The sequence below is a fragment of the Dermochelys coriacea genome, chromosome 25 (assembly GCF_009764565.3).
Source record: "Dermochelys coriacea isolate rDerCor1 chromosome 25, rDerCor1.pri.v4, whole genome shotgun sequence".
NCBI classification, from domain to species: Eukaryota; Metazoa; Chordata; order Testudines; family Dermochelyidae; genus Dermochelys; species Dermochelys coriacea.
In genome coordinates this window covers 5995358-6022362 of record NC_050092.1, presented here as the reverse complement: position 1 = coordinate 6022362, position 27005 = coordinate 5995358, and the positions used below count along the sequence as shown (strand labels likewise).

Sequence of the window (27005 nt, the reverse complement as noted above, 5' to 3'; positions counted from 1 at the left end):
GACCAACCCGCTCTTTTCTTGAGACTTCTCAAATTCCAACCACAGAATTGGCCAGAGGGGTTGCTGTTGAAAGAAAAGGCATTTCCAGCCCCTGCTGGCCCGTGGTACAAATCAAACTCAGGCCTGTCATGTAGCAATGCCAAGTGCACTGTGGCCCTGGCAATAAGGGGTTCCTAACTGCACCCAGGAGTTCTACAAGCACTGTCAGCCCCAGACAGCCTGGGGTGCAAGAAACCAAGAATTGAAAACAGAAACCCGTTCTATGTGACAGACTTGATTCATGTTATCTGAACACCTGAATTTTTACCACTGCAGCAGGACAGGTGATTGAAGTTGGCTTGAGGCCAGAATGGAAGATTATTAGGGCTTGTTCAAGCCAATAATTGGTCAGAGTCTGAAATTTTGATAATTCTTCCGTTCTAATGTGCAGAGAGAACAAGTGTAGTCAGCTCCACCTGACCAGTACCAGTAAACTAAACCCCTTCAGACATGGTGGAGCACAGAGACAGTGATGCTGATGGGCCTTTCCTTTTATGGCCACAGACATGGGTGAAACATCCATGTAAATTCTGCTTGATCTAGAAGTTGCACTTGATGCCTTCGATCACAAAGAGTTGCTGGTACACCAAAGAGCTTTTAGGGAACTGCATTAGACTAGTGTCCCCTGTTCTTCTGTGGCAGACCCTTGCTTGGGGAGTCCTGCAAGCCTGAGTCCTGTTGCCACTGCTGTTAACCGTTGCTGGGAACGATCAGATAACACAGACTCTGACACCATCAGTGTGCTGATGACACATAGCTCCATGTGTCCAGCACAGCCTCTGCTTTGTCCCAGCTGGATGAAAGGCAGCTGGCTCAAGCTAAATACAGGAAGTATGGAGCTGACATGCAGGAGGAAGCTATCACACTGTGATCTTGTCCTCTGTCGGGGTATCTGCGCTCCAGTGGTTAACATAGTACATAGTCTTGGGGTCCTGCTGGATTCATCATTGTACTGGAGACCCAAATAATCTCCAGAAATGCCTCCTTCTGTCTTGACGAGCAAGGAGGAGTCATTGTTTCGCCTCTGATGGGGGCCTAGCTATGCTGTTTCTTGCTTGTGTCCCTTCCAGGCTTGCCCCCTGCCAAGTATCCTGTGTAGGAACAGGAACAGGAAAGGCCCTGCAGAAACTAGAAACTGCTCTTGATCTATCATAGGCAAGCCTACCTCCTGAATGGAACAGTTTGACAGCACATATCACCCGTGCTCCTGGAGCCTCACTGACCACCATCCAGTACCGGATCCATTTCAAACTCCTGGCCCTGGTCTTTAAAATCCCCAGATGTACTAGATCAAAAACCATGGCTCTCTCTGAGTTGCTATGGCAACCATAATCACCTGGGACACTACAGCCCCTGAGGGACCTTCTGCCACCAGGGACCGGAAAGAGGCTGAGTCATGGTGCAATACCTGTCCTCCTTCAGGCCTTCCTATAATAGTGTAGTGTAAGAGAAAGGACTCGCACTATGAGCAAGTCGTTTCACCTCTCTGTTTCTCAGATTCCCTATCTGTAAAGTGGGGATAAGGATACAAAGCTCCTTTGTAAAGTGCTTTGAGATCTATGGATGAAAAGCACTAGATAAGAGCTAGGGATTAGTAATTATTGTTGTTATTACCCAAGATAAATCATTTTTAGCTGCAAAGGCGTGCTAAGATACTGCTAAATTAGAGAGGAACGATGATCCAGTGGTTAGAGCACTAGCCGAGGTCCTGGCATCAGTCCCAACTCCATCCCAGATTTCCCACCTTGTCTAGGGCAAGTCACTGAGGCCTGGGTGCACAGGAGTTAGGCATTGTGACACCCAGTGTCAAGGCCCCTAGAAAATTACTGCAATTCACAAAGCACGAGTTAGGCTCCTAGGCTCCTGTACAATGAATGGGGAGAGAAAGGCACCTAGACTGCAATTCACAAAAGTCAGCACGCTAGGAAGGAAGCTCCCTATGCTAGGCAATGGGAGATGCCAACCAGAGGGATACGTGCTGAGCCTTCCCCCCTGCCTCCCGCAGAGGTTCCTACCCCTGCTAGCCATCCTCAGCTGTTCACTGTTTCCTGAAGTCAGGCACCTCTGCAATTTTAGGGGGGAGGCAGAGAAGAGGAGGAGGCATTCCCTAGTAACTTTTAGCCTAGTGGTTAGGGTACTCCCCTGGGATGTGGGAGACCCCCAGCTCAAGTCCCCCTGCTTTGGAGGGAGGTGGAAAGGGAGTTGAGCAGGGATCTGCGATCTCTCAGGTGAGTGCCCGAACCACGGGGCTATGGGATATTGTGAGGTGGGGCTCCCTCATGTTCTCCTGACAACACTGTTGCACTATGGATAAATACTTGGTCATTTGGGCCAGAGAGAGCACGCACACATGAGACTGACTCAATAGCCTGGTTTGTAGAGTGCTCACCCAGGATTTGGGGGGCCTAAAGTCCAGTTCCCTGGTTCCAAAGACTCTTCTTGTATTTATCCACAGTGCAACAACTTCAACAGGAGAGTCTGAGGGAGCCCCACCTCAATATCCCACAGTCCCATGGTTCAGGCACTCACCTGAGAGGTGGTGGATCCCAGTTCAATCCCTTCTCCCACACACACGCGGAGGGGAACTTGAACCTGGCTGTCCCAAGTGAGTGCTCTAACCACTGGGCTAAAAATGAGGGAGGTCGTCCTCATCTGCAGTTTTGTGTGAACTCACCCAAGGGGCCCAATCCAGTAGGTGTGCTCAGTGGGATCTTACCAGATAGGGCCATGCACTCAAAGTAGGCAGCTGAACACCGGTCTTCCCCCAGTTTGTAAATCACTCTGGGGCTTACGTGGGAGATAGGCAGCAGATGGCTGGAGAGAGGCAGCAGTATGCATGCTCAGAGACAGAAACGTAGGCTGTGAGGGAACTTTTACTGCAAAAATGTAGGTGTCAAGCGAGTTTGGGTTCAGTGGGAGTTTTGTGCATTGCAGAGGTCCCGAAACTGGGACTTAAGCACTAAACCCCTTTTGTGCATCCCGACCTAAGCCTCTGTGCCTCAGTTCCCTATCTGTACAATGGGGATAATAGCACTGTGCATTCTGTGAGGATAAATACAATAGAGAGTGGGAGGTGCCCAGATATTGTGGTAATGAGGGCCAGAGAAGTACCTTAGAGAGAGAGTTCATTCCCAGGTGTTTGGTTTGCATTGAATGAATAGTCCTCCTAAACAATTCACATTATGAGCTTGCTGCAGCCATCTTAAGTCTGGCTGTTGAGCCTTCACAGTGAAGAAGAGCTTATCGCTGGCCTGCAGGTGGTGTGTACTTTTATTTAGGTGAGAGCGTTTTCCTTCCACACTTAATGAAAACGGGAGTCAGCGTTGTGATGAAGTGGGGGTTTTCCCCTTGTTATTTTGTACATGAGCCTGTGTGAGTCTTACTGTTTTGCATGAATACTGTGTGTACCTCAGTTTCCCTGTGTATTGCACCAATGCCTAGGTGGTGGGAATAAGGGTGTGTGACTTTTGCTGAGACCCTCGGGGGCAGGTGAGCTGGCTCCAGCTGCCTGCATGTAAGTGATGGCCGATGCCCCTCATAACTTGAGAATCAGGAGGGGGATGCAACCAAGTGACACTTGACCCATGAAGCAAGACAAAGACCAGAGGAAGGGCAACGGGGGTGTCGGAGGTCGGGCAGCTGGGAGGGGTCAGTCTCCTGTTTGGAACTCAGAGCGGGGAGACTGGAGCACCAGGCCCAGGGTCCACTCCAGATGGACTTTGCTGCAAGTTCCTGATCTCTGTGCTAGCAAACTCTGTTGACTAATAAACCCTTATGTTTTACAACACGGGCTGGGAGTCACTGCTGACTGCGAAGTTGGGGTGCAGGGACCATCTGGCTTCCCCAGGGGGCCCGTCAAGGTGGACCTGCTGCGGGAAGTGTACGGTAAGAACAGGGGTGCTGAATGCTCTGAGGTCAGACCCAGGAAGGCCATAGCCAAGGAGGCTTTTTGTCCTGGACAGCATGCCCTGAGGGGAGTCACATTACCCAAAGTCCTGTCTGGCTTCACACTGAACAGTTCCAGAGCATGAGGCCTGTGACTTTGTGACAAGCGTTTTCTCTAGCACTTAGATATTCTTGGCAATCTCCCACACAAGCACTGACTCAGCCTGCCTCTGCTTAGCTTGGTGTAGCCATGTTGGTCCCAGGATATTAAAGAGGCAAGGTGGATGAGGTCATATCTTTTATTGGACCAACTTCTATTAAACACCTTGTCTCTCTGCGTAGCTTCTGAGGTCTGATAAGATCAAAGCCCAAGGTAGTATATCTTGCATCATCTCTTTAGCAGGAGCCTCCATGATAGCTCTAGAAGTCAAATTATAATCAGTGCCCTTTGTAATTGGGGAGTTTGTATCTGTGGCACTTGCTACAGAATTGTAGTCTTGAATCTCCACTAAAAAAAAAAAAAAAAGGTTTGTGGTCCCTATTGTTCTGGAGGTAACTTGGAAAACAAACCAAATGTAACCATTGCTGTGTCGCTTACATCAATCTGCCTGAAACAATAGCTCTGAGTGGTGTGACTTGTCCCATTTGTCTCCATCAGGGCCTTGTGGATTCCATAATTCTGCAGCCACAGAAGATGGCTTTTCAGAAAAATGCCATTCAGTTCAGCGTTTTTGCTGCAGAATTCACCATTTTGCTGCAGCCAGGTGTTTGTTTTCAGTTTCCCTGCCCTGCTGGAACCTGCCTGCAGCTTCCTCTTGATCTCCAGCATTCCCCACAAGAGAAAGGGGGGAGGTGGAGTGGTGGAGTGGATTGCAGGGCATTCTCTGTTTACTGGTCCATGGAACCAGGCAGCCAAGGCATGGATAGCCAGAGATGGAGTCAGGGGAGCCAGAGGCATAGATTGGCAAGCCAGTAAACCTGGACTGCAGAGCAACTGAGAACTGGGAAAATGAGCCACTGAAACTGTGTGCATATAAATCTCCCCACTGTATTTTCCACCGAATGCATCCGATGAAGTGAGCTGTAGCTCACGAAAGCTTATGCTCAAATAAATTTGTTAGTCTCTAAGGTGCCAGAAGTACTCCTTTTCTTTTTTTGAAACTGGCTACTGACTCCTTCCTTCCCTAGCACACATGGGAAGGAGGAGGTGGTTTTGGACTGAGTTACTGGCTGTCATAGGAGCAGAGAGCCAGAGAATGGAGCTGAGCTGCCTGGAGGGCATAGTGAAAATCCATCTTCAATACTAATCATTGTTGAAAATCTTCAACTAATTTTGTTTATGAGTATTTTTCAACTGTGAGCAACAGGAGTATGTGCGGGAGGGTGGAAAGGGAGGGAGAGAGAAATATGCTAGTAGCTGGATAAAGTAACGTTGCTATGGAATGTAAGAATTTTGCTGTTGCAGAATTTGGTTTGGTCATGCTGCAGCCTTGATTATCATTTTACCTCATATCGGAGTTCAGTCATGTAAACCCACTGAACGGAGCATGAGCAATGGGAATATTTGAAGTAAAGCAAAAAGAAAGGAAGTACTTGTGGCACCTCAGAGACTAACAAATTTATTTGAGCATAAGCTTTCGTGGGCTGCTACTCCGAAACCTGAAGTAAAGCAGATGATGTTTCCATACATAGACGAGTCATAAATCATGATTACAGCTTGGGGTACATAAAGTAAATGAAGTTCCCATTTACAAATAAAATCCCAGCAACTCAATATTTAGCACTGCAAGCCCTCAGTGAGCATTCAGCACAGCCTAAATGCAGCATGACACCAGGCCAGCGCTGATCAATTACCCTCCAGCATCATTCCAGCAGAGACTTTCTGCTTCACGTCATCTCAGCGAATTAGAGAATGCTACGGAGTTTCTCTGAGCTCGTTTGGTCCCAGAAACACTTTATCTGATTCAGGTCAGGTGAGAAACTGGAATCCCGTGGGATTTCAAGGGATTAGAAAAGAATTTGCCTCTGGGAAACTCCTTCCTGCATCTGCCTTGGTTAAACTGTCCAGTGGAGACTGGAGTGTTTATAACTTGTCAGTGAGCTCTTTAGAGCTAAAGATGTGGAGGCATTTGCCTGTGGAGGCAAACCAGCCCCACTCCCTGTTCATTGTAGGTACCTGTATATTCGTTGAAAGATTTCCCCATAAAGGGGGGGAATGGATTTGTCCTAGTTTGCTGCTCTGTGATGGCTATGAAAAGGAGAGTGGGGGAAGTACTGCTTGTTTTTGTTTTTTTTAACTGAAAATTCAGGTGTTGACTATCATGTTTTTCCTGGAAGAGTCTAGAAGAAGTAGGATTATGATATTATGAGCACCAATAAAAGATGATTGAATCAAAATCCCTTCTGCTTTGAGTTAGGCCACTTAGAATTTTGTTTCATTACATCTCTTAACCCAATAAACCAAATATGCCTTTTTAATTACTTACAATGACCTTATCTGGCAGGAAAATCACAGCAAGAAATATGAAGAAAGAACAAAAGCCAGTCAAGTTAGTACAGACAGAGCGTCGTTATTTAAAGGTACATCCACTCCCACTGAAAGCTTTGGGTTCAGTCTTCAGTAACAGCAGTAAATAATATTTATATTACAGTTCGGCCCATTGCATGCTTGGAACTGTCCCCGCAAAGAGGGAAGACAGAGTCCCTACCCTGAAAAGCATACAGTCCCTTTCTGGTTTTCTGAATACATATAGTAACCACTAGTCCATATAGGCTGTGCTTTTGGATGCATAGCATCCACAGACGGGGCCAGGTTTTAAAAGAGTTCAGCATGCAGATCTCATGTGAAAATCTGGCCACTTATTTTGATGCCTAAATGGAGCTGAGCTCTCTTGCAAATCTGGCTCCGTGTCGATCTGTTTTCCTGAATCAGGTATGTCAGTGACCCCAGTAACTTCCTTCCATTTCACATGCTGCCTCCCTGTCACTTTCAGCTAATACCCTTTGGTCCTGGGAAGGCTAGATAATGGGTTCTTAAGTCTTGAAACAAGGTCAAGCCATTCGATACATCATAAAGCAGCAATGAAGGACACTTTTTAAAGGTCATCTTTAAACTAATTTATCATTACTCTTTTAAAATAAAGCTTTGATAGCCTAAAAACAACTAGCAATAAGTGTTTGCAGTGCCCTGGACTAGGCGCAGACCTAGGGATCACTCACTCATACAGTTTTTAGTTGGGCAATCAGATGTTTAACTATTGTGTTTGGAGTCCCTCAGGAAAGTCTGATTTCCCATCATGTAAGATGGAGAGCAGGGACAGCAACTGAAATTAAAGCTTTTACCGCAGAGCACTCTTTTGCGGGGGGAAGAACCTCAATGAAAGAAACTGCCCTGTTCTGATATTTCAGTTGCTTTCAGCTCTATTGAAAATATTTATATTTTAACAAACAATTTATCTCTGTTTTTTTCTGAAAGCCGCAGTGGCTGGAGTCTGGTAATTACGCAGGAATCTCTACTTCCATTTTAAAAAGCCCAAAATTTAAGTTTCTAGTCATCTTGTTTGGAGAGAAAAGATGAACTATAAGCCCAGGAAGACAACCAAAACTTCATTTTTTTTTTTTAAATCTCATGCTGTGTAAGCCAATTTCCTGATTTTTGAATGCTTGGGATTGGCAATACAGTGTTCTGTTTTTGTGCTAATTGCTTAATATTACCTGCTACATGCACAGTTAAAGGTTTGCAGTAGTCTTCGTACATGCAGGTAGTCCCAATAAGTCCAGTGATACTACTCGTGTAGTAGGACGGGTTTACAGGCCTGGGACCTCTGCTTTTAGAAATATAGGCCCCGATCCTGGGCTGCATCCAGGTGTGGGGGTAAAAGTGGTATTAAATTACCTTTTACACACTCTGCTGTGGGACCAACAGGCTGTTGGGCCAGTGCCCCACATAGGATACAGTAACCTCCGGGAGTAAAGACCCTGTGGACAGCCTCCCACACCCTATACTCACACACAGCAGGAGCCAAAGGGACACCGCTATAGCAGCTGTAGCCTACCTAAGGAGTCCCACATCCAGGAGGTAGCCTCAGGGTCCAGAAGTCCTGGTTTTCCAGCTCTTTTGGCACCACTGTGCAGGGGCCAAGATCTGCCCCAGGTATTGGCCCACAGAATACCCCCGATGTGGGTTGTATTACTGGAGGAACCTTGCTTTTTGCATTTCCCTATTTTTAAAAACTATTATTTAACTGTGCAACAGAATTTTTGCATTAGCGTCTTTTGCGGGGTATTTAGTTTCCTTGTTTTTTTAAGGGGGGAGGAAGGAGAAGGGAAATGCTCGTGGTTAATCATGTTAGTATTTAAATGTTCCCAGTTAAGCTTTCAAGTACCCCTCACAATAGGGTGGCAGGGGCAGATATCAGACTGAGTGCGATGGAAGGAGAGGGGCCAGGGTGAGTTCCTGCCTGTGTTGATGGTTGGCTGGAGCCAGTTCCTTGCAAGGCCGGGTTAACAGGGCAGCAACATAGCTGTGAGCAGTCCTCTACGCAGCAAGGTGCCCAACTTTATCCCCCTTCCATGTGTGGCCCCATTGTCTTCAGTCGGACTCATGAGAATAAAGGTTATAGGAGCAGGTCCCACGTTTGAAGTTCAGCCGTTTGAGTCATCTGCAAATAAAGAACCTGCTCTTGACACTAGGAAATGTCCGTTTTTTGCCCTTCTGTAACTTCAGCGTCTGAATCCACTCCGCCCGATTCTCCTCTTGCATGTGCTGTTGGAAATGAGGAGTTACTCAACTCAAGTTAACTGCATTTGCGCTACTCAGCACTATATGCAATAGCACTTTACAAACATTCATTAATAAAGCACTTTGCACTATTGTGCTCTTAACAAGCTCCAGTTTGGGGAATGAACATTTGACAGATTTTCAGTCCCGGTTTCCTAGCACCATATTCCTGTCAGCGTATTCCCAACCCTATTGCTTTTCATGGGCTATTCCTTCATCCTTCCCATCCTATATCCCAGCTATGTATAACATCTCCATGGTTCCCTTGTTCCTGAGAGCAGCCAAGACAGCAGATGGATCTGTCATGAAAGGAAGCAAATGAGCCTCATGTTGTTCTCTCTCTCTCTCTCTCACTTTCAGAGTGAAGTCAGACCCTCTTCTGTCTCCCAGGGCTGAATATTAAAGCTATGGTGGCATTAGCTTCCTGTGATTGGTTGATATTTTGCTCTGGCAGAAATCGGCACCTGTTGCTGTATATTACTCTGTAGAGACTGAGCCAGACAAGAGGCTGAAGGCAAGACGGCTGCATTCAAGCCCTAGGTATGCCTTTTGTGGGGTTTTAACTCTTTTAAGCAAATACAGGAAAACCCATGGCCTCAGAATGCTTGCCTGGAATCCAAAGTTAGTTGCTGGCTAGCCGGGGATAGATCTGTGTACAGAAAGAGCCTGTAATTCTGCTATCTTGAAGGAGCTGATGGAACGGGGAAGGGGGCTATTTTTGGAAGTTTGCTTGGTGTGAGTTAGTCGTGAAGTCACACTTCAGATCTTGGACCTCAGCTCGTCTCTGAAAAGTTGTTGCTGACATGAAGGTAGAATTGTAGGATTATTTATATGTTATCTCCATGATGTCTACAGACATGTTAGGTTCTTTATAGAGTCCTGCACTAAGGCGTATACAACCAACAGAGCAAGTGTATGGTTGTGTGCAGGGGAAATACACCATAAGACATTCTTAGGTGAGTGTTTAAAAGGATTCAGAGGGCAAAGTGGAGGAACGAGTTTGAATAGCAGAGACTATGTGTGTGAGCTGTAATTGCTAAATTTGGCCTATGCAGTTAACACAGTGTTAGTATCTTAACTGCTACTTTGTAAAATGCTTTGAGATCTCAGAGATCTGACCCTTTAAACCAAATTCTGTTCTACTGGCTGATGTAACCTGTTCTACGACCATTTGGACCATCTACTCTGTTGACCACATGCTCAGGGTTCAGCTGATGGCCATATTTGGGGTAGGGAAGGAATTTTCCTCCAGGGCAGATTGGAAGAGGCCCTGGGGGTTTTTCGCCTTCCTCTGCAGCATGGGTCACTTGCTGGAGGATTCTCTGCACCTTGAAGTCTTTAAACTATGATATGAGGACTTCAATAGCTCAGACATAGGTGAGAGGTTTATCGCGGGAGTGGGTGGGTGAGATTCTGTGGCCTGCATTGTGCAGGAGGTCGGACTAGATGATCAGAATGGTCCCTTCAGACCTTAATATCTATGAGTCTATGAGACCCAAGCTGTCAGCTTAGGCTTCCTTGCTTTGTGAAGGCAGGGACACATGATGGGTGTGAATGGGGTTCCAAAATGTCCCACATTCAGCTGTCGGACTCCTGAAACAATGGTGTCTGTGTGTAAGCACACGCCACCTCCCAGCCCAGAAGTTCTGTCAGATGTGGTACGGTATAATTGGCACAGGTAACAGCCATTAGTGGGACTTCAGGGTCTCCATGAACCACATCTGGTATTGGCAGCTGATAGACCTCTGGTTTGTAGCCGTGTCACAGCCCTAGTCCAGTTCAGCACTTGGGAGGCAGGAGCAGCCAGTGAACTGGCGGAGGAGACGGAGAAATTCCAGCCAGGCTCAAGTTCTGGCGTCACCTCCTTTAACGCTGCCTGGAAAAGGAGGTTTCCTGCAGATGGAGCCGAGCAGCCGCAGCCCAGGACGCGAGAGAAATCAATGACTCAGCGCTGAACTGTTGAGACTGAAAATTTCCCTTCCTGGTAGGCAGCAGCCTCACTCTCCTATTTGCACAAAGCTTCTTGCTCCTGCAGCATCAGTCCAGCTTGGGCACAGGGTGAGGACAAGGACTTCATTGTTAGAACAGAGGGACACAGAGGGCAACTGGGGCCCTTCACATCTTCAGGCGTCCCCCTGTGGATACAACCTTCACAACCAATGGCTGGTGTGGTGCCTAGGACAGGTATTGGAGCCCTGGGGATAGGTTTGCTATTTGGAGACTCTACCCAGGGACAAGGAGCTGAGCCCAGAAGGGGGAGCGAGCCCAGAATTTCAGAACTCACTGTGCAAGCCCTGCTTTAGGAAGAGTCCAACTCTGAACCTCCTAACAGTCAATGCACGTACCTGACGCATCCTGACAGCCTGCTAGCCTTAATCAGTTGAAAATGGGGAGCACAGAAGATTGCATTGGGGAGCAGCAGCACTGAAAGTGTTAACTGCTTTGGGTTTAGCACATGTGCCATTAGAACACTGGCATGCTGTTAATGATAGCAGTCCCACATTTCTACAGCACCTTTTGCCTCAAAGGGCTTTCGACATGGGAATTGCTTCACCTATCCCTGCAATGCAGCTGTCTCCGAGGTGGAGCCCTGCAGCGGTTTAACAGGACGCAGCAACACTGCCCAACAGTTAAAAGCAGGTCACAAAGCAGAAGTGGAATTTGAGGGGGAAGTTAGAGAGACAGTGGCACTACCCAAATTGGAAGTTGTTCAGAACACCATGGTTTACACCTCTATTTTTAGAAAATTGCCATAGGGTCTTTAATGATGACACACGAGCTGGATCTCAGTTTTATGTATCCAAATTCCAGTAGAACATGGGCATTTCAAGTGGGGTGCGCTGTTAACAGGATCTTAAGGACCGATGGTATTTTCCTGCTGTGATCCATGGAATCTTGATCCTTTAAACATATATATGTTGTAAGATTTCTGGTCTAATGGGCTGAGCAGCAGACTGGGAGCCAGGAAACTCCTGAGATGTAATCTCAGTGCTGGCACTGACTCCTTCTGTGGCTGAGTCACTTAACCACTCTGTACCTTACATTATTCCTTTTTAGAGTAGGCCTAGCCCACAGCAGGGTAGTGAGAGTGTGTGACAAGTCTTTGAGATCCTCCACTGAAAGGCTGTCTGGAAGTGCTGCGGCTGGTACTGTTTGTACAGCAAGGCTAGTGATTGCTTGCAGCGATGTGGTCACACATGTATATGTTTCAGAGTAGCAGCCGTGTTAGTCTGTATCCGCAAAAAGAAAAGGAGGACTTGTGGCACCTTAGAGACTAACAAATTTATTTGAGCATAAGCTTTCATGAGCTACAGCTCACTTCATCAGATGCATTCAGTGGAAAATACAGTGGGGAGATTTATATACACAGAGAACATGAAACAATGGATGTTACCATACACACTGTAACGAGAGTGATCAGGTAAGGTGAGCTATTACCAGCAGGAGAGTGGGGGGGAGGGGGAAAAAACCTTTTGTAGAGATAATCAAGTTGGGCCATTTCTAGCAGTTGACAAGAACGTCTGAGGAACAGCGGGGTGGGGGGGAAATAAACATGGGGAAATAGTTTTACTTTGAGTAATGACCCATCCACTCCCAGTCTTTATTCAAGCCTAAGTTAATTGTATCCAGTTTGCAAATTAATTCCAATTCAGCAGTCTCTCGTTGGAGTCTGTTTTTGAAGTTTTTTTGTTAAAGAATTGCCACTTTTAGGTCTGTAATCAAGTGACCAAAGAGATTGAAGTGTTCTCCAACTGGTTTTTGAATGTTCTAATTCTTGACGTCTGATTTGTGTCCATTTATTCTTTTACATAGAGATTGTCCAGTTTGGCCAATGTACATGGCAGAGGGGCATTGCTGGCACATGATGGCATATATCACATTGGTAGACGCGCAGGTGAACGAGCCTCTGATAGTGTGGCTGATGTGGTTAGGCCCTATGATGGTGTCCCCTGAATAGATATGTGGACAGAGTTGGCAACGGGCTTTGTTGCAAGGATAGGTTCCTGGGTTAGTGGTTCTGTTGTGTGGTGTGTGGTTGCTGGTGAGTATTTGCTTCAGGTTGGGGGGCTGTCTGTAAGCAAGGACTAGTCTGTCTCCCAAGATCTGTGAGAGTGATGGGTCGTCCTTCAGGATAGGTTGTAGATCCTTGATGATGCGTTGGAGAGGTTTTAGTTGGGGGCTGAAGGTGATGGCTAGTGGTGTTCTGTTATTTTCTTTGTTGGGCCTGTCCTGTAGTAGGCGACTTCTGGGTACTCTTCTGGCTCTGTCAATGTGTTTCTTCACTTCAGCAGGTGGGTATTGTAGTTGTAAGAACACCAACATAGGGCCTAATCACATCAACCACACGATCAGAGGCACGTTCCTGATCACTCTTGTTACAGTGTGTACGGTAACATCCATTGTTTCATGTTCTCTGTGTATATAAATCTCTCCGCTGTATTTTCCACTGAATGCATCCGATGAAGTGAGCTGTAGCTCACGAAAGCTTATGCTCAAATAAATTTGTTAGTTTCTAAGGTGCCACAAGTCCTCCTTTTCTTTTTACATGTATATGTGTGTCATTCAGGCACTCCACCTGAATTCCGTTGTCTTGGATGCCAGTGCTCCCCCTTGCAAGCTGCGCTGTGTGCCGAATGCAATGCATTTGTTTTACCCCTCTCTATTTAGCAAGACTACCTGGAAGTGACATGGCAACAGGCACCTGTGAGGTATTGGAGAGAGACCTGGAGTGTCCTGAGGCCATAGAAGAGCTGCCAGTGCTGGGAGAGAGCATTCCAAGGCTGTCGAGGGAGGACGTGAGAAAAGGTACCTCATCCCCACGTTGACACTGGACTTCCCCAGCAATGGATGCACAGGCTATTCTTGCCTCCAAGGAGTTAAAAGGCAGTTGGGCTGTGCTGATACCACTGAAATGTTCCTTGAGGTGTCTTGTGAGGGGATTATATGCTTAAAATCCTGATCTTCGCAGTGAGAACGGCTTATTGAAAATTATTAAGTGACCTTAGAACTTGCAGAGAGCTTAGTGCGGGCTTTTCAAGATGTGGTAAGATCCATGTCAGGAATGTAGGCATTGGACTATTTGCCTCATTCTTTAAAGGTGACTTCTAAAGGAGAAGATATGAGATTTTTATGCCCAGTTTTGCTTCTTTATATAGCATTCATTTTACTTAAAGGCCCAACAGAAGATTTTAAATGTTCTTTTTTCTGCATGTTTGCTTATACTAGGAATTCAGGGCCGTTGCACTCTTTTTCCTAGAACACTGTATGGATGTCTGGGGAACTAGTAGGGTTAAAACATATATAGCAAGATAACAACATTGGATTCAGAGGGGAAGTCTTTTTTATTCAGACTGCCTAAAATATTTTGGATTGTATGGTTCTGGGAATGCCTGTCACTCAAACCCTGACAAACAGTTGGGAGAAAAGCTCTTTTGTTCAAGATTCCTCATTTTTACATCTTTAATCAGAAAGTGGTTCCAGTCTATAACTCTGGTCTTCTCTGGGATATCAAAGACTCCCTGTTTTCTGGAAGACCAGATTTAACATTCCTGATATTTCTAATGCAAAACACAAGTAGAATTTTGTAATTATTAATAAATAAATTAGGCCTTCTTTACACATTAGAAAGAAAAAGAACAAATTCAATTGTTCTTCTCTTGACATCACCTTTTAAATTACATTTCAGGAATCTGTATTTTCTTACTATTCATTGGTCCATGACTAGTGCTAGGGTGTGGAGGTGGGGAATCTTACTGGTCTTGAAAGTCCTTTGGTAGTCCGAAGGTTAAAAAATTCCAGAGCTTTGATGAACCTTTACACATACCATATGCAATTCAGACCCAATCCTGCCTCCCACTGAAACTAAGGGAATTTTGCCATTGACTTCAATGAGGCCGGATGGGACCTGCAAATACTGTAGATTGCCCCAAGACAGACAGAGCCTCATTAAATTGAGGCATTATTTTAATGAGTTTGTATTGAACTTTGATAACATGCCAAACCAATGGAAATAGAAAATGACAGTTAAGAGCTAAACAAGGAGAAATCCCATCATGCAATGAATGCATCATTATATTTACTGTATCAAGCCACCGGAGAAATCCAATTACCAATCTGCTTTTTCTTTTAACATCATATCACAAATGAAGTGTAACAGCTAGAGTCTCAAGATCCAGTAATAAGGACCCGATTTTCAGAGGTGCTTTGTATCTGCCTCCAATTGCAGTTTTGGGTGCTCGCTCTGCTAACGCTCAGGCCCCTGGTACTACATGCCATTGGAAAGCTGAGATCCCTTCCGATGGGGCTGCTGCAGGGCTCCAGTTAGTGGGCTGTAAATGTAGCTGTGGAAGTAGGTTGGGGGAGTAAGATGGTAACCCAGGGGTCAGTATCTCTCAATCTGCTCTGACTAGATATAAATGTTATATTCCACGGGAAAACAAAAATTCTCAGCTTCCCAGGGGGTTATTGTCATCTTCTGTAGCACAGGGGATCTCTGAGATCTCAACTCTGAAGTAGGGCTGGGTTCCTCAGGCTAACTGTATTTTAGATCACTGTTTCAGGTTATTGTCATTCCTGCATCCAGCCTGCACCCAGTGTCCTTTTCTAGCCTTGCAGATCATACAGCTGAGACACTGCAGTCCTGGGGTGTTTTCAGGGGATTCTTGTGCATCTCAGGTCATTAGTCACTCAGGCTCTATCAGGTGAGAACAGAGGTGGGCAAACTATGGCCCGTGGGCCACATCCGTCCCATGGGACCCTCCTGCCCGGCCCCTGAGCTCCTGGCCCAGGAGGCTCACACCCTCCCTCCACAGCCTCAGCTCACTGCGCTGCCGGCGCAATGCTCTGGGCGACGGGGCTGCGAGCTCTTGCCGGGCAGCACAGCTGCAGAGCCGCAGCCTGACCCGGTGCTCTGTGCTGCAGGGTAGCTGGCTCCAGCCAGGTGGCGTGGCTGCCTGTCCTGGTGCCCTGGGTGGCGCAGCTGTAGCGCTGCCAGCCACCAGTGCACCAGGCAGTGTGGTAAGGCGGCAGGGAGCAGGGGGGGTTGGATAGAGGGCAGAGGAGTTCAGGGTGGTGGTCAGGGGACAGGGGTGTGGATAGGGGGCGGGGTGGTCAGAGGGCAGGGAACAAGGGGGTTTAATGGGGGCAGGGGTTCCAGGGGGGCAGTCAGGAAGGAGAGGGGGTTGGATGGGGCAGCAGGTGGCAGTTGGGGCAGGGGTTCCAGGGGCAGTCAGGGGACAGCGAGGGGTGGATGGGACAGGGGTCCCAGGGAGGCCATCAGGAGACAGGGGCAGGAGTCCAGAGGGGGCACATCAGGGGGCAAGAAGTAGGGTGGGGTCAGATAAGGGGCGGGGGCTGGACCACGCCTGGCTGTTTGGGGAGGCACAGCCTCCCCTAACCAGCCCTCCATACAATTTTGGAAACCCAATGTGGCCCTCAGGCCAAAAAGTTTGCCTGCCCCTGGGTTAGAGAGGGAGGCCCTCAGCCATTGCCAGTCAGTCTGAAATATAAGGGGACAGAAGACCCTAGTGAGCTATACCCCCACTGCACCGTTGCACCTGTGGCTGCAGTTTCTACCACTACCTGATGTCGACCCTGTTTTCAGTGCATCCCTGGAGCAGAGAAGGAAGCCAGGATGCCTGGCCAGCAGCTAAATGTGTTTTGAGGGGAACATCACTGTTTCTCCCTCAGCTTTTTTTTGCCTGGAAGGTTCAGGGAGTTTGTCCCATCACTTTCAGTAGCCTGGCGCTTGCCAGCTCCAGGTTCCATTCCTACACCCAGATTTTTCATTTGAAGGCCAATTGGGCTGCTGCTGTGAAAGTGAATTTTCAGTGTGGCAAATTGAGAACTGGCTTTGAACTCCTGCTTACATCTAATTATATGTGTGAAAACCTGCCTTGCTGAGCAATTACTTATTTGAGAAAAGCACCCAAACATCTTCCCCAGTAATTGCATCCTCTTCACTGCACAACATAGCACTACTTCATCCCTGGACTACTTCATCCCTGGGATCCAGCACGAATTCATGGGCCACGGGCAGCATGGTAACAGTTTTCAAGTACATAAAAGGTTGTTACAAGGAGGAGGGAGAAGAATTGTTCTTCTTAATCTCCGAGGATAGGACAAGGGGCAATGGGCTTAGATTGCAGCAAGGGCAGTTTAGGTTGGACATTAGGAAAAACTTCCTAACTGTCAGGGTGGTGAAGCACTGGAATAAATTGCCTAGGGAGGTTGTGGAATCTCCATCATTGGAGATTTTTAAGAGGTTAGACAAACAGCTGTCAGGGATGATCTAGATAATACTTAGTCCTGCCATGAGTGCAGGGGATTGGACTATATGACCTATTAACCATCCCTTTCAGTCCTATGATTCTGTGGTCTATATAGAGGCTAGGACCTTTGGGTCCAGATGCACAGCTCCTTGAATGAAAGGAGAATTTATTGATGTAGTAGTAGTATGGCTTTTATCCTCTCTGCAGGCAGCCACTAGGTGACAAGATGATCAAATGCTATGAGCCCCTCATACTGTCCATACTTCGTGTTTATAACATAATGTATGTTTTATTTTCCTGTCACTTGTTTTTCACAGATGCTGAGGTGCCACAAAGCGAAGAGGAGGTAAACAACAGCTCACACGTAAGTAGCAACTGTTCAGTAACCCTGTTTATAACTATCTCCAGCCTTACGGTCTCGGTGCTGAAGGCCCGAGCGATGTGAAACTAGATGTTTGCAACAGCCCTTATGGCCTACAAGAAAGGCAGCAGAGGCCTGGTCTTCGGATCTTGGGGGGCAGGGTGGGCCCTTTCCCAAGCTTTGCCTGCATACTTGGTACATCCAGTTAAATCAGCAGCAGGGCCTTGGATTCTTATGATTTTGATAGATTAAATTAGCACTGGTGAGAGGTGCTGGATTGACAGCCTTGGAGAGTGAAGGCCTCAGCTTGCCCACAGCAAAGGGCAAGCACCCACTGTATTGTCATGACAATGTGCCTTAACTCTGGCCAGGAGGGGCTGCCCCTTACGTAGGAGGGGAGTCCCACAGCCCATTCAGCCCTGGGCCTCAGATTGCCGGCGGGGAGGGAGGGGGGTGAGGTGTCTGTTGGGACTAGGCCCACTTCCTACTAATCATTTAACACCGGACACCACACAGCCATCAGATGGAAGCCATCTGCAGTTCTTACCCAGCTGGGCTGGACCTAGACGTGAAAGACTCCATAGCTCATTGTCCTGATCCCTCCATTCCCTGGGGGAAGAGCTCCTGGCATGTGCTCTCAAAACCTCTGCTTCATCAACTCCAGGACTTCTACAGGAGTAAGGACATACAGGCCCAGATCCTCCCTGGTATTTAGGCCCCTAACTCCCATTGATTTCCATGGGAGTTGGGAACCTAAATACCTCTGAGGATCTAGGCAACGGTGCCTCAGAAGGCCTTACAGTAGAGGAGGAAAGCAGCAAGGAGACGATTGCTTGTTACCTGTAGGCATAAGACATAGCTTGGTGCGGGGAACAGGGAGGAAGAGACCAGTCACAAGTGTGGAAAACTGCCTCCCATAAACTACTAGGACTAAGGGGTTATGCTCAACTTGGCGTTGTGTGAGGCAGCAGGAGAGAAGATACTGGGCAGGAAGAGCACCATTACTAAGCATCCAGCAAGCAACAGAATGTGCAAAGGAGAACAGGCTCTTAATTATTGAAAAGCTGGGATGTAGGGTGCAGGTGCTCAGGGGTACTGATGCAAAGGAGAGTTTGGGAAGCTGATGCAGATGCGCTGTGGGGTGATAGAGGAATTTCTGGGGTGCCGATACATTGGGCTTGTGGGGAGTTGCTGAAAATACCACTGAGAACGTGATAATGGAAGAAATAAAACTAGGAGCATTTAGTTGGAAGACAGGAGTGAGAGGAGGCCAATCAGACCTCCTGTCTATCTCATCCCATAACAGAACAGCAGGAGAGAACTCATTGAAATTAAAAGGAAGCCAATTCGCTGAGAGGAAACCTTCTTTAGAACATCACAGTGATCAGATTGACCACTACGCAGCCCCCTTGTCGCCCATCAGGGCACAACTCACCCAACCACACGTCTCCGCTGGTAGGTCCCTGTCTCTCACAGGGTCCAATGTAGCTGTGCATTAACCCTCCAGCCAAGGCACACTTCAGTCCTTTCCAGGGTATTAAGGTCCAAAGAAATCAGGAAAAACCACAACTCAAAACAGGGAAATGCAGCAAACCTTCAGCGGGACCCCACCCTTCTGTTCAGGGCTTGTCTTCCAATAACCAGTACTCCAGCCATTCTCCTAAGGGTCGGTTCATCCCTTATCCACCCAGCAAGCTACCCCAGTCTCTAGGCTGTAAGCAGGCTTCTCTCACAGCAGGAGAAGCAGAGCTCTGCACTCCTTCTAGGTCAGCCCTGCATTGGGCTAGGTCTCCTTCTTTTAACCCCTCTCTCCATGCCAGCAATTTGCTGCAGGGATAGTGGGGCGGGGTCAGTTGGGTCTAGTGACACTAGCTAAGATAAAACTATAAAAGAAATCAGTCCTCATGCTTCAAGGTGTAAACTAATCCTCAGAGGGGGTCAGGACTGACTCCCTGCAGCAGCTGCTTTTTCACAGTTCGATGAATCGTGTGGGTTTTCCACCTTCCCCTGTAGCACATTACATTGGCCACAGTCAGATCCAAACTACAGGACTGGCTGGGCTATTGGCTTTATGCAGGTGAGGAAATTCCAATGTTTCCCACTGGGAACAAAAGCAAGAGTCCTTTCTGTCGGCGACATTTAGCTGGAAACATGGCTTCCTCAGGGCTTTGAGGGGAATCACAGCCACCCGTGCACAGTCAGAGCCAAAGGTATCATCATTCAGCTGTTGCTGTCACTGATCTGAGTTGACTGGCAGCTCTCCCGCATCTGCTATGAACTGGTGCCTCTGACACATTTATTAATGAGTCAGTCGTACAGCACCTCTACAGTCTGATTCATGGGCGAGCCCTGGTCTCTCTGTACCCTAGCAGGAAGGGACTAGGGCTAGAACCAGAACCAGGCCTCGATGCCTAATTTATCTCCATGTCTGAGCTCCCTCTCTCCAAAGGATCCGTTGTCCTCTGGGCAGAAACGTCAAAGCGGATTAGTGGCTGCAGCTAAGCAGTTCTGCAAAGCGCTTGTGCTCAGCAAAATGCCTTTTACCAAAGGTTTGGCTCCCATTCACGTGCCAGGGATTCAATCACATAAATAAAATGAACCAACAAGAGTGTGATTGTATCCTGAGCTCAGCACGGCACCGCTTCCCCCCACAGCCCCAGCCAGTTTCCACAGGAGGCTCTCTGGGGCGGAGTGGGACACTGCGCTGGGGGGTATTGTATAATGCAGGAGTGTTTAGATGCAGAGCGAATACAGAAGGGGATTCTAGTAGATCTCTCACCCTGTGGCTGATGCTCGAACCCTGTCAGGTTCAGCTTCACAGTGGATCATCAAGCAACATGTCGAGCCTGTGAGATTAGACAGAGAGTGGGGTAATGAATATTTCCCCTACCCCTGAGTTTATTTTCCTTTGTGTTGCCATCTCTTCTCTGGCTTCCAGGCTTTGACACTCAAAGAGCACTTGTTGGCAGGCACTGTACCACCACCATTGGCTCCTCAGCGTGCCATGGCCCACAGAGCTTGGCAGGCCCTGAATAGGGCCTCATGAGAATGGATCCATGGGTACAAAGGTGGCCCAGCACAGTCATTAGCTAAACTGCCCACGTGCAGCATAGGGAGTAGAACTGCTCCCAGATATAGGCCTTGTCACTTGACCTCAGGGAGAACCTCCAGCAGCTGACACTAGTATTAAAGTTTTATCCTCTCTGGGCAGCACTCGCTAATGGGCCTCATAATTGACTACGTGTGAGGTGAGTCTGGGTCTCTCCAGCAGAGGGCAGTGGTGCACCCCCCCCCCACATTACAAACTACAGCCCCCCTCTGTCCTTGTTCCCTTCATTAGACCCACTGTCCCATCCTCTCTGCCTGCCAACAGCTCTTCCCTAGTGTAGACACGAGAGCTGTGAGCAGCCCGACCAGCCTTGCTGGGAACTGCATTGCCATTTGTTGCCAGTCCCACAGATCGGTCAAGGCCAGGAGGGTGGCAGTCTGTCCAATTCATCCACCTCTGGGGTGGAGGGCGATAGCTGTTTAACAGCCCTTAGTCCTCGATACTTTGTCAGGAAGTGGAGAAGAATACTGTGCTGGTACATGGAATCAGTCCTCCTTAAACAGGAGGTGTTTGCTAAAGAAAATGGCAAAGTGCGGACAAACAGCCAGGGTTTCACACAGATTGAGTCCCCGCTATGTGTCTCCTCTTTGCCAGGCACCGTGTCTTGTCGAGAAGTCTGTGCAGGCAGCATATAGAGACATCTGGTGGGTGAATCATATCTTGCAAACATCATTTCAGCTCATTGTAGCTTGTTGCTGAGGGGATCCAAACTGTCTCTGGTTTGGAACGTAGCTAACACACCAGGGTAAAAGCCTCCACTGTTATGATGACCAGAATGGGTTGGGGCCTTGGTTTAACATCTCATCTGAAAGACAGCAGCACCGTCCCCCCCCTCCAACACTTTGCTGAGGCATTGGCTCGATAAAGTATCAGAAAGAAGAGTGCTACCTACCAAGTTATTTCCTACAGGAGCTGGGTGTTCTTAGAGGCCTCTTGCCCCAGGACCTGGCCCAGCCCACCCCTATTTAGCTTTCAGGAGCTGGTGTGATCACAGTACCCTTGCCATTTTTAGCTTAGCATAGCTGTATACGTTCATCTTATTTCTAGCCACCTGTCACATCCTGGCTGAAACGTCCTAATGTAATTGCCTCCATAATGTCCATCAGTGGTGAGTTCCATAAGTCAAGTATACATTGTGGAATGTATTTCTTGTTTCCCATATTCACATCTTCCAATCATGTGACGGCCAAGGTGCCAGGCACTGAACCAGGGACCTCCAGCGAATACGAGCACAAGCTGTGGAGCAAAGCAGCTTCCTAGCTAGGGCCCTATCAGCCACCTGGGCTCTCGAATGGGGACGGAAGGGGCCCTAGAACACATGTGCACCAGTGCACTGCTTGTTTTTTCTCCATATCAGTTGCAGACAGATCCCCTGAGCAGTTTTGCTTCTCTTCCCCTGGCTGCCCTGTTTGTGCTGGCCATGTGACCCATTCACTTTCCTTCATCTTTCAGGGGATAGAGAAGGAGAGAAACATGCTGCACGTTGTTGAGAAGGATCTAGACGAGTTTGTGGAAAGCATGATTGACACCCCAGTCACAGAGAAGACAGTGACGAGGGTAGAAAAGGTAGAGGAGACAGCCAGCTCTGCTTCGCCACAAGGTACCCTCGTGTGTAGTGTGCAGGAACACAGTGGATGTACAACTCCTCTCTTTAAAGCAGCTTAGCGATTCTTGCGTCAGTGCGTGAAGCACAAACCCTTCGGTCTCCATTTCTCCCATCAGCCTAGGAGCACTGAACCCTAAAGCATGGTGATAGAAATGAATTCTCTTCTCCATCATCCCAGTCCTATTCCACGGGGAGCTGCAGGTATCCACCACCTCTGAAAACTCGGCCGCTTATTGAGCCGCCAAACTTTAGGGCCCTGCTTTTGAAAATGCTGACCTAAGTGGCTTGCCCCTATTGAGTCACTGAGCCTGGAACAGAACCCAGGAGTCCGGACTTTAGTTATCCAGCCGACCCACTGCTAGACAGTTTATAGTAGGCCCATTTTGAACCTTGCCGGTAGAGCCACACAAAATTGCAATTCAATCACAGCCCAAAACGGAGTAGCTTGATTCCCTCCCCGCAGGGGGAGCCAGTGAACCCCAGTGAGCTGGGAGTGAGGATTCCCACTTATTTCCTCTCCTCCTTATGCTCCCAGCCCTGCGATGGGGACAATCCCCGCTAGCTGGGATACAACTAGACAGACAGGAGTCCCTTGGGATCGTACCATTATGTCTTCTTTGTGGCCAGACCAGGTGACGTTAAGGGATCCCTGTTCCCCCTCTTAGCATGCTTAGCCCATTCCCCCAGATCAGGCCTGCTCCCCTGCTGTAACATCACTTTCTTTGTGTCTTGCAAGTTCCCAAGACTCTTCCCACGAAAAGGAAGGCCGAGCCCCGCACCATCGGCCCCATGAAGGAGGAGAGCCCCTGGGAGGGGCTTACCCTCAACAAGTGCATTCTGGTTGCCTCCTTTGTCACTCTGCTAAGCATGGGCTTCCAGGTCTTCCAAGGTGAGAGACGTCAGAACAGCGAGGCTGGGAGCTGCGCAGCATCGAGGGTCGTCCCGGGGAGCAGCCTGTCTTAGGGGGTGCTGGGCTTGGAGACAGACCCCCCTTTTCACACCCAGGGGACACGGGACCGAAACACAGGACTGGGACAGAGTGGGGGGAGCTAGCTCTGGGGCTGACCATGTAGCGCGTTAGTATTAGCGGTGCCATGTAGACCCCACTGTGCAAATTACACAGCAAGAGCCATCTCTGCCTCAAAGAGCTTACAGTCAAACCAGGCAAGACCGGTGGGAGGGGAAGCAGAGGCACAGAGAGTGAAGGGACTTGCCCAAGCTGGCATAGCAGGTCTGTGGCAGAGCTGGGTCTCCAAACTCCAAGCCCAGGGCCCAGGGATTTTAAGCAGATTGGAAAGCAAGAAGCAAACTCCTGCTGCCAGATAAACTTGTTGGGCAGTGTCCGTACTGAGTCCTCATGCTAGCCCAGGAAAGACGGACAGGGTCCTGAGCTGCAGGGCAGTTTGTGGCCGTTTTCTGTCATTTGCTGGGGCTCATCCTCCTCCAGCCGAATTCTCTAAGCCTGGAAGGTGAGGATTTAACTGTGAACTGGAATTGTGTAAAGAAATCTGTTTGGGAGCCCAAACCCGTCACCAGATCTCTGTGCACGCAGGAACCAACCAGCTACAGAAGCTCCTCCAGCATTTACTAACTAGGGTAGCAGAAATGAGTAACCTGTAACACCTAGATCCATAGGGCAGCATTTTCAGACTAGGCATCACCAGCCATACTGAGATCTGGCAGTAAAAGAGGGCGCAGGTGGGGCATCCAAAAAAAACAGAGGCACCCACAAGTAGTGGGCACTCTGAAAATGATGCCTATCCTCGCTCTGGGCCTTAGTTTCCCCATCTGTAAGGATAATGATAGTTACCTGCCTATTGCCCAGGGCTTGTCTACATGGAGACACTAAGGAAAAGTAATCCAAATTAAGCAAAGGTGTAAATTTAAAGTGGATTAGTTAAACTACATTAAATCCTTGTGTGATTATCTTATTCAGACTTAATTCATTTTGGAAGCGAATTAAGCAAACTCAGATAAAAGCCATTTTTTTCTGAATAAGATCATCCACACAGCAAGTTAATGTGGTTTAACAAATCCACTTTAAAAATTAATTTGGATTACTTTCCTGGAGTATCCCCTATTGACAAGCCGCCACAAGGGGGAGTGAAGGCAAGCCTTGGTACTGCACTTTGTGAGCCCTGGATATTATAGATCTACAAACGAAATGGATCCACACCACCTCTTCAGATCTAAACCAGCATGTCCTCCTTGTTCAGGCAGTTCTGGGTCAGGCTTTTGGTTTGGGCCTATTTCTAATGCATTCCCCATTGAAGTGTAACCAGCTCTGGGGTGGAAAGCAGCAGCTGTGTACCAGCACACAGGAACACTGCACAGTCTTTCCCTCTGTGCATCTCCAAAGGGCTGAACTTGTCCACTGTCTCCCCCTTCCCAGACATCATTGACGTAAACGACGAGGTTCCTGAAACACAGCCCAGAGTGTGGGCCCAGCCCAAGCGCAGCCTGCCCGAGGATGGTGCCGGCGAGAAGGTAAGGCGAGGAGAAGCAGTGCAGGAGGGGCCTTGGAGGCACCACTTCCAAAAAGCAGCCATTGGGCTCCGGGGCGGGGGGGGGGTGAAGGTGGAGGTAGGTTTTAACTCTGCCCTCCACTAGTGATTGCATTCGCGTGCTGGGCTAGAGGTCATGGCAGCGAAACCCATTTGGGGCACCCTGTCAGGGAGGGAGCTGGGGGGGAGGCCCTGTGTGCCATCCTCTCCTCCCCTCCCCCCCCAAGCAAACCAGAGAAAATCAGCCAATATGTCATTGAAGCACAGAGCGCTCTGAGCCCTCGAGAACAGCTTTCACCTTGGACAGGGCCCCATCCTGCAGCCCTTACTCACACAAGCAGTCAGGGGGTGACCCCCATCAGAAGGGCTGCAGGGGCAGGCCACAGCCACCTAGAGCCTTGGGACCCATTTAGAGAGGAGCCAGGCCAGTCTAAGCTCATTGGGCCCAATCCTGCAAGACACAGGCCCCTGCACCACTGGAGTAGATAGAAACTGAGGGCACTTTCAAGGACACTCATCATGTCCCAGAATCAGGCCTAGCTTCGGTAAATGCTGAGCTGGTAGAAGGGAGCTAGAGAGCCCACAGCTGCGGTATTGGTGGCACTGCTGGCAGCCCTGGCACCAGATACCCCCTGAGAAGGTCCCGACCGACTAGCAGTGACCGACCTTCCCAGCCCCTCTCTGTAACAGGTAGGAGGTCTGCCCTGCGACTAGGGAGCGCTGACCTTGTCTGGCTGGCTGCTGCTCCAAGTGCCCTGGGGCCACAGACAAGCCTGGTAGGTCACTTGTCACTGCTGGCCACGCCAGAGCGGGGCCAAGGCTCTGTGTAAACAGGAGGGAACGAGGGCAGGGTCCTGCATGGAACTGCTTTCGTCTTCTTTAAAGATGGCATTAGCTCCAGCTGCCATGGCAATGGCCGGATGAACAGACAAGGGTCCTGGCGCCCTGGGCTGGCCTAGGACCCAAGGGTAAGAGTGGGCACGTTGCCTTGCGCTGCTCTCCCCGCAGGGAGAGCTGTGGTTTTTCAAGAGCTGGTTGAGCTGGTTGGAGCCGGAAGCAGCAGAAGATCCGGAAGCTGAGGTGGAAGGAACGCAGCGAGACTCCCCAGCCAGGGCAGAGCCAAGAAGAGGCCAGAAGAAGCCGAGTGCACTGGAGAAGGAGGAAGAGAAGCCCAGAGAGAGCGTGGTAGCTCCGCTGGAGAGAGGCGGCAAGAAGGAGATGCAGCCCAAGGACAGGCCCCCAGAGCGCCAGGCCAGCAAAATGCACAGGGTGCCCCCAGCAGGCTCTGAAGAGGAAGAGGAGGAGGAGGAGGAGGAGGAAGAGGTGCAGCAGTGCAGCAACAAGAGAGTCCGTGGGGGTAGGGAGGGGAAGGAGGGCAAGCGGAGGGAGAGGAAGGGCCGCCACCCCAAGCCCGACTCCCCAGCCCAAGGGCCAGGCCGCAAGGAGCACAGGCACGATGAAAGCTGGAAGCAGGACTCCAAGCAGCAACGAGACGAGCACAAGGGCCGGAAGCCATGGGAGCAGCACAAGCTCAAGGAAGGCAAGAGGCACGACTGAGAACCTGCCCTCTCGTGTCTGAATATTCCTGAGCAAGGGGGTTGAACAACACTGAATCTGGGGAGCACCCAAATTCCCTGCCCCCCCCCAGGCTCCAGCCTGAAGGCAGTGCTTAATCAGCCCAGCACCAGCCTGTCCTTTCATCCCGGAGAGCCACGCTCACCTGTGAGATTTGCTGGCGATTATTTTCCCCTCCATAAACATTGCTTGTTTGCCGAGTTTTCCCAGGAATTAAACACACCTGCCATTGATAGCTTTGTCCCTGTCTGTGGCTATAGAGAGGCAGCGGGGTTTTGTGGTTAGAACCATGGAGTGGGCAGGGGGAGATCTGAGTTCTGGTCCCAGCTCTGCCACTGACTTGCTGGGTGGTGCTGGGCAAGTTGTGTCACTTCTTTGTGCCTTGTCTTTCCCCAGCTGTAAAATGGGGATGATGATACTTTACTGTGGCCCAGGGAATCGCTGTGAGTGCGGGTGAGAAGCTTTGAGATCCCCATGTGGAGCCCTACCTCAGTGCTGGTTATCGCTGCTGGAGTGGGAGAGCAGCCAGAGCCTCAGGCACAAATTTGGGCTCCCCTGAGTTCGATGCTTAAAGGAGAGCTGAAAGGGGGGGCGGGAATGTTTGTCCTTTCTTGCTTCATGAGAGGTCCCCTAGCCCCACCAGCACTATTTTTCTGCTTGTTTTGTGACCTTAGAAATAACCAGACTGTCCAGGTATTGCTGGAGGACACTCTGGAGGTTTTGCATGTACGAAGAGCTCTCTCAGGGTCCACAGGTGTCAAGTTTTTAACCTGGAGAGCTTTTCTCCCAACTGTTTGTCAGACATCTGAATTAAATTGGTGTTAACAAAACCAAACGAAAAGACAAAAGGTTCTAACAGCCTGAATCGAAATCCCA

At 49.0% G+C, this 27005-nt stretch overlaps 1 protein-coding gene across 3 annotated transcripts; it reads left to right on the top strand.

Annotated features, from left to right (window-relative positions):
- Positions 1-9064: 9064 nt before the first annotated feature.
- Positions 9065-26362, top strand: JSRP1 (junctional sarcoplasmic reticulum protein 1). 3 transcript variants are annotated; one of them, XM_038384438.2, is made up of 7 exons: positions 9065-9244; positions 13373-13510; positions 17292-17338; positions 21897-22044; positions 22787-22939; positions 24443-24537; positions 25563-26362. In XM_038384438.2, the coding sequence occupies exons 2-7, from the start codon at positions 13393-13395 to the stop codon at positions 26109-26111; spliced, it is 1110 nt and encodes a 369-aa protein (XP_038240366.1). In that variant the 5' UTR covers positions 9065-9244; positions 13373-13392; the 3' UTR covers positions 26112-26362. The 3 variants fall into 3 exon arrangements, with proteins under 3 accessions (XP_038240366.1, XP_043358611.1, XP_038240365.1); XM_043502676.1 differs by lacking the exon at positions 9065-9244 and adding an exon at positions 9425-9513; XM_038384437.2 differs by lacking the exon at positions 9065-9244 and adding an exon at positions 10731-10888.
- Positions 26363-27005: the final 643 nt, after the last annotated feature.